At 56.4% G+C, this 8,347-nt stretch overlaps 3 protein-coding genes across 11 annotated transcripts in view; 2 read left to right on the plus strand and 1 right to left on the minus strand.

The window, feature by feature from the left end:
• Positions 1-1,602: 1,602 nt before the first annotated feature.
• On the plus strand, positions 1,603-2,942 carry H310_08193. 2 transcript variants are annotated; one of them, XM_008873856.1, is made up of 2 exons: positions 1,603-1,652; positions 1,677-2,942. In XM_008873856.1, the coding sequence occupies exons 1-2, from the start codon at positions 1,616-1,618 to the stop codon at positions 2,567-2,569; spliced, it is 930 nt and encodes a 309-aa protein (XP_008872078.1). In that variant the 5' UTR covers positions 1,603-1,615; the 3' UTR covers positions 2,570-2,942. The 2 variants fall into 2 exon arrangements, with proteins under 2 accessions (XP_008872078.1, XP_008872077.1); XM_008873855.1 differs by having other exon boundaries at positions 1,603-2,942.
• Positions 2,809-6,161, minus strand: H310_08194 (hypothetical protein). Of its 8 annotated transcripts, none has more exons than XM_008873860.1 (7): positions 5,226-6,161; positions 5,038-5,177; positions 4,916-4,986; positions 4,669-4,839; positions 4,209-4,617; positions 3,153-4,135; positions 2,809-3,087 (listed from the first exon to the last, which is right to left on the minus strand). In XM_008873860.1, exons 1-6 carry the CDS (start codon positions 5,335-5,337, stop codon positions 3,464-3,466), a joined length of 1,575 nt encoding a protein of 524 aa, XP_008872082.1. In that variant the 5' UTR covers positions 5,338-6,161; the 3' UTR covers positions 2,809-3,087; positions 3,153-3,463. The 8 variants fall into 8 exon arrangements, with proteins under 8 accessions (XP_008872082.1, XP_008872081.1, XP_008872083.1 ...); XM_008873861.1 differs by having other exon boundaries at positions 3,056-4,135; positions 5,226-5,817; positions 5,860-6,161; XM_008873862.1 differs by having other exon boundaries at positions 3,056-3,660; positions 3,733-4,135.
• An 861-nt stretch (positions 6,162-7,022) lies between these two features.
• Positions 7,023-8,347, plus strand: part of H310_08195 — a 3,005-nt gene continuing 1,680 nt past the window's right edge. Inside the window, exon 1 of the mRNA XM_008873866.1 lies at positions 7,023-7,585. Within this exon, the coding sequence (XP_008872088.1) occupies positions 7,256-7,585 (330 nt within the window). The 5' untranslated portion in view covers positions 7,023-7,255. The remainder of the gene's footprint in view (positions 7,586-8,347) is intronic.

Consider the following 8,347-nt stretch of genomic DNA (forward strand, 5'->3'; position numbering starts at 1 on the left):
TCAAAGTCGAGTCCACCGCATCAACTCGCACGAGACAAAGAGGGACGCGGGCAAGTGTCGGCATATCCATCATCTAGCCGTAGTGGTTGATAAAGCATGGATCCATGAGTCGTTCATTCATACATCTCCTCCGAACAACGTGGACATCAACCAAACGCACCACTGGGAACCCGACCAAGATGCTGAAGTCTCGCACTGCCCTGGCGTCATGTCGGGGGGAGCATCGACCCGCAGGATGCAATTAGAGATTCCAAGAACGCGGCCAGTGGAAGCCCCTCCAAACGCTCATTCTGCAGTTCTAAAGATTTTGACTCGGCCATTTCCATCCCAAGCACCTTTCTTCAGCACTTTCGACTCAAGCTTACTCAAGACTGTGAGACGAGATGAGCCCCGAGTAAACTTGGGCTACAGTTGGCGACCAGCGTCCGTCCATTATGGATGCGTCGAAGCACAAACTCAACACACAATCTGTTCGACGGCATGATCAAGGGGGTCTTCTTGTGCATTTTCCAGTCGCCTCAGTCCCCCGGTCAACCAGGTCAGGCGTTGCCTCGGCCGGATGGTCGTTGCCGCACCTTGCGACTCTTTGTATGTTGGATATCGTGTCCGGCGTCTCCACTGCGATCGCCATCGATGTGAATGCCAACGAGGACGACTTGTCCGACCCGTACGGGGACAACTCGAAGGGCATTGTCATGGATCGCCGTGAATTCGTCGGACGATTCACTCCGTCGGCTCTGGCATTTCGTCATTCACCTCGCGAGCGTAGCCAACTCCCCCGGGTTACCCGCGACCCTGAGATAGTTCCAGGCCGAATCGTTGGCCGTTAAAGGTCGGTTGCGATCGCTGTACCCCACGATCAGTTTAGGTCAAGATAGATGGAAGACCGGAATATGTACACACTGACATGCAAATCCATCCCAGCATTGCCATTCAGCGAATCGCGGATGACGAGTGGTTGGCAACGCTGGTCTAGTTTGACAACTGCGCGGGGTTTCGATTTCGTGGAGTTTATCCAGTGGGCTGACAACGTTGAACAATGCCTTACGTGGTTTCGACTCCATCGTTGGCGCCTGTACAAGAAGCAGCGCATCCCAGGACGCCGTTGAACAATGCCATCAGGAGCAAACATCCTATCGTGGCTCGGTGTTTCGGCGCAATTTTCCATCATCCGATCGCATGGTTGCCACCAGCCACCGTTCTTCTAGCGACAATTCCACGCCCTAGACATGCAACACGAGCTGATCAAACCCTGAACTCTCTCCACCTCGCGAGGCATCCTGATGGCCTGCATAGTCCGCATTTCTTTCGCAATGGCAGTGTTTTAACCCCCAAGTTCTCAAGCTAGCACAGCTTTGCCCGACTACACACGATCCGCGTGGCCTTGCTCGGTGAGCGCGGCCCCTCTCTCCCTCGGGATCTTTTGTAGGGCGCACTTAACCGAATTGGTCCGGTTACGATCGGTAGGACATTCAGCCAATCAGACGTCTCGACGACTCTCTGGCCAATCAGAGACCGGTATCGTCCGACGGTGGTTGGTTGCCAGCCAATGCATCCGCTGGACGTTCCACCACCAACGCATGAGGATGGCCATTTTTGATCTTTCCGTGCAAATATGTCTGGACGAGGTGGCTTTGGTGGACGTGGCGGAGGCCGAGGCGGTGGCCGCGGCGGAGGCCGTGACGGCGGTCGTGGCGGTGGACGTGGTGGTGGCCGTGGAGGCGGTCGCGGTGGCTTTGGTGGCCGTGGTGCTGCGGGTGGCCGTGGTGGTCGCGGTGGTCGTGGCGCTGCGGGTGGCCGTGGTGGCCGTGGCGGGCGCGGTGGCCTCGCGGGTGGCAACAAAGTGCTTGTTGAACCCCATCGTCACGAAGGCGTGTTCGTCGCCCGCGGCAAGGAAGACGCTCTGGTTACGCTCAACTCGACCCCCGGCAAGTCTGTGTACGGAGAAAAGCGTATCTCGGTGGATGTGCCTGCTGCGTCCGGCGAAGGCACGGAGAAGGTGGAATACCGCGTGTGGAACCCTTTCCGCTCCAAGTTGGCCGCTGCCATTTTGGGCGGTGTGGACAACATCTGGATGGGCCCTGGCGCCAAGGTGTTGTACATCGGTGGTGCTTCGGGCACGACGGTGTCGCACGTGTCGGATATTGTCGGCCCCACTGGTGCCGTTTACGCCGTTGAATTCTCGCACCGATCAGGTCGTGACTTGATCAACATGGCCAAGTCCCGCACGAACGTCATCCCGATCATCGAAGATGCCCGCCACCCGCTCAAGTACCGCATGTTGGTGCCCATGGTTGACACGATCTTTGCCGATGTTGCCCAGCCCGATCAAGCACGTATTGTTGCGCTGAACGCGAGCTATTTCCTCAAGAACGGTGGCCACTTTGTTGTGTCGATCAAGGCCAGCTGCATTGACTCGACCGCCCCCGCCGAAGCCGTGTTTGCCCGCGAAGTCAAGAAGTTGCAACAGGACCAATTCAAGCCTGCCGAGCAACTGACGTTGGAACCGTATGAGCGCGACCACGCCGTTGTCGTTGGGAGCTACCGCGCCCCCAAGAAGGACAAGTAAGACAGAGCTATCGCTGAATCGCGTTTGTGTGAATAGATTAAATATACATGGGAGATGCTTCAAGTCAAGCCGCGCCACGGGGAGAGAAACAAACTGTTGTGTGAAGGCCGTGGGGCGTGCTGGTGTGTGTGCGATATCAAGTTGTTGTCGGAGTCCCGATGATGACATGCATGCGTCGGGCGATCGGATTGCCGTAGCAATATGGCTTGACGACAGACGCGAGATGTACAAATGAATATCTCGGAGGGACTCCCAAGTGTGCATGTTTAGCGTCAGAGTAGATAGCGCAGGATGGTGGAAACGTTGTCGTGCGGGGGGTGATGAGGCGAAGTAGTTGGTGTGTCGTCTAAACATGATGTCGATTTCTTTTCCATTTCGTTCCAGTGGTGTGGCCCATCGATCCCGTCCAGCATGTTATGTCCAGCCAGAGAGTCAAGAATTACATTCCGCCCTGCTGCTGTGGCATGCGGTTGTGTTTTCCCTGTGGTCGATGGAGACGACTTGGCATCGGAATGCTTCTAGTCAAAGGTACAAGGTCTTGAAGGAAGCTCGAGCACGAACGATCACGAAGCGCACGTATTACCGACACCACGTTGCCGCACGGGCGAGCTGTCGCTGGTGCCACTCACGGTGACAATAGTGATGCCTCATTGACCGCATGACGACAGCCCGACACCGACGCCCCCTCGTTCTCTGTCACGATATACCTCCATGGAGATAGCCGCCGGTGAATGGAGCGACTTGAATCCTGACAGTGCCGCTACAAGTAGGGCTGCCACGATAGCATCGACAACCTGCATGCACCGGCAATCGTATTTCCCTGGACGATTGTTGTGTTCTGCCGTGTCGTCGGCGCGTGTCATGACGCTTACTTTGCTGGAGATGCCGACGATGCTATGGCTGGTTGATGATTACCGTGCCAATGTTAAGCGCCAGAGACACCACTCGCACGGCACTCGTCAGTGCGGCTTTGGTACTGGTGTACCCATCGAATTGATATGTTCCGCGCGGCGCGGGGACGGGAGTTAGCGATGCGCCGTAGAACGTGGCTTCGAGAAACTTGTCATCTTGTTCGCCTTCGTCGAACGCGGCTAAGACATCATGGAGTTTGGTTTTTGCCGCTAAATATCCCCCGTCCAACGTGGCGTCGGTCAGACTCGTACTGTTCAAGACAAGTCCCACACACCAATCTTCGAGCGCCTCGCCAAACCGCCGGGTTGCCAACTCCACGTCGACATCGTCTGGTGCCGGTGGCTGGCGCCGCAACGATGCAGCACATGCTGCAAAGGCAGCGCCGCCCCCCGGAAGCACAACTTGATCGTCCAGCGCATGTGCGAGTCGATGCAATGCGTTGACGATCTGCGCTTGGGTTTCGACGGCGGCGGACGCAGTCATGCCTCCCACAAGCACCGTGACAGGGGTTGTTCGGAACTGGCTGTCGTGCTCTAGCCGCAGAAACGTGCGGTTGTGGAGTGTGTAGACCGATGCGTGTATGGCGCAGCCAGCGACGTCCAAAGCCCGTTCGCACACGTCTTCGCAAATCGAAACACCGAACGCCAACGAGACCTACCGGTCAGCATCCCCGTTGCATCGTTAGGTGCCTCTCCCGAATCAAACAAAAGAAAGATGGACGACATACATGGCGAAGGTCGGCAAGTCGCTGGTGCGGGATGCACGCAATGGCATGTTGTCCAGCGTGGCGATGGCGGCACCAGTCCACGGTCTTGGCACAAATGGAACCGGAGGCTACGACGACGCGAGCTGACTCGAGCCAAAGGCACGTGGCAGAGCTAAATACAATGTCTCCATGCATGAGAGCAAAGTGATGGCTGGAGAAGGTGGAGAGGTTGCCCGAAGCGCCATCGTGTGGCGTCACCCAGCCATCCAAGTTGTCCGAGATGTCGAGGAAGAGGCCCGTAAGGTGTACCGCATTCGAAGGACCCACAAAAGCGTGGAAGTGCACATGGTGTGGCCATGACAGATCAAAGGAATCCATACTTAACGCGACCTCCACAGCTTTTGCCATGGCTGCTGCCCGGTCGGGGTGTCTAGAGTGGCTCGGCACGTGAGGCAATTCGTAGTAGGATGAAGCAGCGTACGTCGAGGACAGCGCAGTGCCCAGGAGTGGAATCGAATATGAAAGAGGACGCTGTCCTCCATCGTGTCGCCAGCTAGTTTCTCGCAGCCATTCTTGAATGTTCATGCGCATTCGGGTCAATGTGGTCATGCAACGCGCCAACGCGTTTCCGAACCCTCTTGTCACGCGGTACCTACAATATACACGGTCATCACACGGATCCAATGCACGATCAACGAGGAGAGAAGTTCGAGTGAATAAACACGTACGGGGAAATGTGCTGCAGGTCCATTGCAGCGTCCGTCAATGTATGCACGAGGGTGACGAGGGTGGTCGCTCCCTGAGACCAAGGCAGGTGAGTCGATCTGGGCTTGCCACGAAGGCGACCTACGGTCCCGAACTCATTTATATGTGATTCCACGGTCTTGAGCAGTAGGGCGATGATTGGGTGCTCGACATGAAGGCTGCGGAGGACTGTGACAATGTTGGCCGTGAACACGGCACCTGTGTCGCAGTCGACGTTTTCGCCTCCTAATCGATCGTGCGAGGTGAATGCTGACAGAGAATCCACGCAGATACCTTGGGAAATCTGCTTGCGGCTTCGACATGGTCCAAGCAGAGTGTTCGCGGACTCGGTGACCGCCGCCAGGGCCGGCAGGAGCGCCTTCCCGTTCACCTTGGTGCAATGCATGCGTGGATTTCACGTATCCGGATTCTGTTCCGGTTGCCAAAAGATTCGCCCACATGGTGAAACTTCCATCAAGAAGACAACATCTCCAGTGCCACATGACGGAGAGAAACTTGGTGGCCCCCGTGCTTGTCGTCGTCCGCTCCACGTCATGCTCGGCAGTGTGCTCCGGCGTGGGGTTTGGCTTTGAAGCTGCATCTGGTCGACGGTAGAATGGAAAGTGTATATCGACGGGTTTCATCCAAGTATAGTCGTCGAAGGGTTTGACCTGGGCATAGTCCCACGAATTCGGCGCTCTCGTCAAAGCCGAAACGAATGCAAAACCAAGCTCTTGTCTCGTTCCATGGGGTTTCCATCGCTTCAGGACAAGCAGTGCTAGCTGGTCGTGACATGGGGGGGCAATGCGTCTTGTCCCAACGGGAGATGGGGGTACCGTGCGGTCATATGACGAGTCACGTCCACCACCGTACAGCGCCTCGTGCACTGAAATACGTTAGCGCTGTCAACAGCGACCACGTCGTATACCCGAGTTTGTTCCAAGGCACGCCCCACATCTCGACAACAGCCCAAGTTGGGATTTCGCCGTGTTGTGTGCCGTGTCTTTGTCCACGTCATGTGGGACTTCCCCAACGTGTCTTTACGCGACGTTCTCACGTTCGACAGTTTCCGCTGGCGCGACATGCGCGGCGTATAGCGCGATGGAGCTTGAGACGACGACGTCGCTGTGGGCCTGGTCGACTCTAGGTGCCGGGACGGCGCACATGCGACGCCACGGGCGGCCCGCGTAGAGTGCTGTGTTCAGTGTTGTCATCGCCACCTCAACAAGCGCACAATTGATGTGTTGTCATTCTTTTGAAACCGGAATTTGTTGACGTCACACCCAGAATCTAACGCAAAATAGCGTCTTAGCCCATGATTGGTCCAAAATGCAAGTGCATTTTCGTGCTCTCGGATTGGATCAGACATACTTTCCCGATCCAGGATTGGCCAAATATACATCAGTGCAATTGGTGCTCCTTCATGGAGAGGCCTCGACCTCGCTCCCACAGTGCGCTCAACGCCGCTACACAAATCATGCGAGGGCTCCTCCATGTGTACGTGACATGGAGGGCGAATGCGATGTGTGCCAGCAGGGGCATTCCTCGTTCGACGTGGCAAACAAGGTTGAGTCACAGGTATCACAGCCTGGGGAAAAACACAACCGTTCTACACTTGGCGGCCAAGGCAGGCCAGAAGTCCTCGCGTTTGGCACCGACCTCTTTCATTTCATGAAAGAGGTGAGGATTGGTCTAGATCCAAGAACCTTTCGCGAACGCAGGTCCAATCCCCACGACGTCACATGACGAGGTTGCTTCCGTCGACTGACCAACAAACTACTGGTCCAATTGCATTGGCCATCCCCGTCGTGGGCAAGGTGAAAACCTGCATATTTTCGAAGTTGTTTTGGCCAATCAGTGGCCTCAAATCCATGCCTCCCACGATCGTGGGAGGCATTTCGAAGCCCAAGCTTCGAAATCTTCGGCGCGAGTTTTTTCTCACGTTGACTGCGTGTCTTTAGCGCGGTGAGGTTTATCCCATTGTACATCGCGTTTCTCCAACCCGGACGGCGATGAACGCCCTCTCAAATCGAATATTTCCTGGGAAAAAGATGAAGGAGGTGGACGACAACCTCTTCCATTCAATATACAGAAACCACCCGACGACGTGGCGAAGACCAAGGGTCGCGCGGCTCGTGGCTTGCTGGGGTTGCCTGCTTCTGTCGAAGGAGGTGCCCGGACCAGGTTTCGACCCGTTTCGTTTGGCCCACACTGTGATGGCACCCAGCACTGACCATTCCACTTGAAGGAAGAATCAGGTCGTTGTTGGACCACGTCACCACATTCGCCGACGCGACGAGGAAGAAGGGGCCGAGGACCACGCGATGTTCCACGTAGACGACCGCCGCGATCGCAGTAAGATCAACCAGCGCAAGTACCGCGCCATGATGAAAGAGTCGAATGCGCAGCTCGCGGCCAACACGCACGAGCTCGAACTGTACAACATTCGGCTCGAAGCACGGCTGTGCATGCTCCGGGACTTCATCGGTGTTAGCGACTGTATTGCATCCGTGAATCGGTACATGCAAACGTTTGAACGAGGGTGTGCAAGCGCTGTATGCCGCCAGGACACGGACACATACGTGGCATTGCTCCGGGAGCAGGAAGCGTCGATTCGGACGCTATGCGCGCCCCACGTCGAGTTTGACGGCAAGGTAGACACCCGTTATGCTCGTTCGTTCGGGTGCACTGACGCTCTCCACAATTGTCTGTGCCTAGGTCGAATGGGACAACCAAATCGGACGATGGGTGACCTCCAAGCAGTTTGGCGTCGATGAGCTCGTTCACCGGTGGGTTGCGAGCAGAGCCCTCTTCGAGTCGGTGGGGTGCATCGAGTGCTCGGAAGTCGACGTCCTGTCCATCACATCAGACATCTTTATGCTTCAAACGACCACTGTCAAGCACATTCGCGTAACTGAAACAACACTTCGCCAGCTCTTCCCACACCTGGACCAAGACCTTGCCCACAAATTGCTCCAGTCCCCTGGTCTCCGCATTCCGATCCGATTAGTCTTCACCTTTGACGTGGCATCTCACCTGGTCACGCGGCTTGACGTCCACAGCAACGTTGTGGTTGCCCTCATGGACACGTTGCAGAGCGCTCAGTGTGCGTGCGACGCCCTCCATGGCGCCTTCCTCGACCACCAGGATGTCGTGTTTCACCCGTGAAGTTGTTTCGAGCCATCGCGCGGTAGGGATGCCGCCGTCATCAAGGATCGCGGCCGGCTCGCTTGTCGGCTCCGTGACGGAGGGTCACTTTGGAGTACGTATTGTACAATAACATTGCTGCTGTTTCTATTGCGGCTCTTCGTATCATCCCGCGGCGCGGAGCCCCCACCCACGCGCTTCTCGTGCTGCGCTCGCTAGCTCGAGGTGTAGTGTTTACTTGAGGGGTTGTGGAGGGATTGCAGTTGGTG

The sequence above is a fragment of the Aphanomyces invadans genome (genome assembly GCF_000520115.1).
Source record: "Aphanomyces invadans strain NJM9701 unplaced genomic scaffold supercont1.16, whole genome shotgun sequence".
Lineage (NCBI taxonomy): Eukaryota > Oomycota > Saprolegniomycetes > Saprolegniales > Verrucalvaceae > Aphanomyces > Aphanomyces invadans.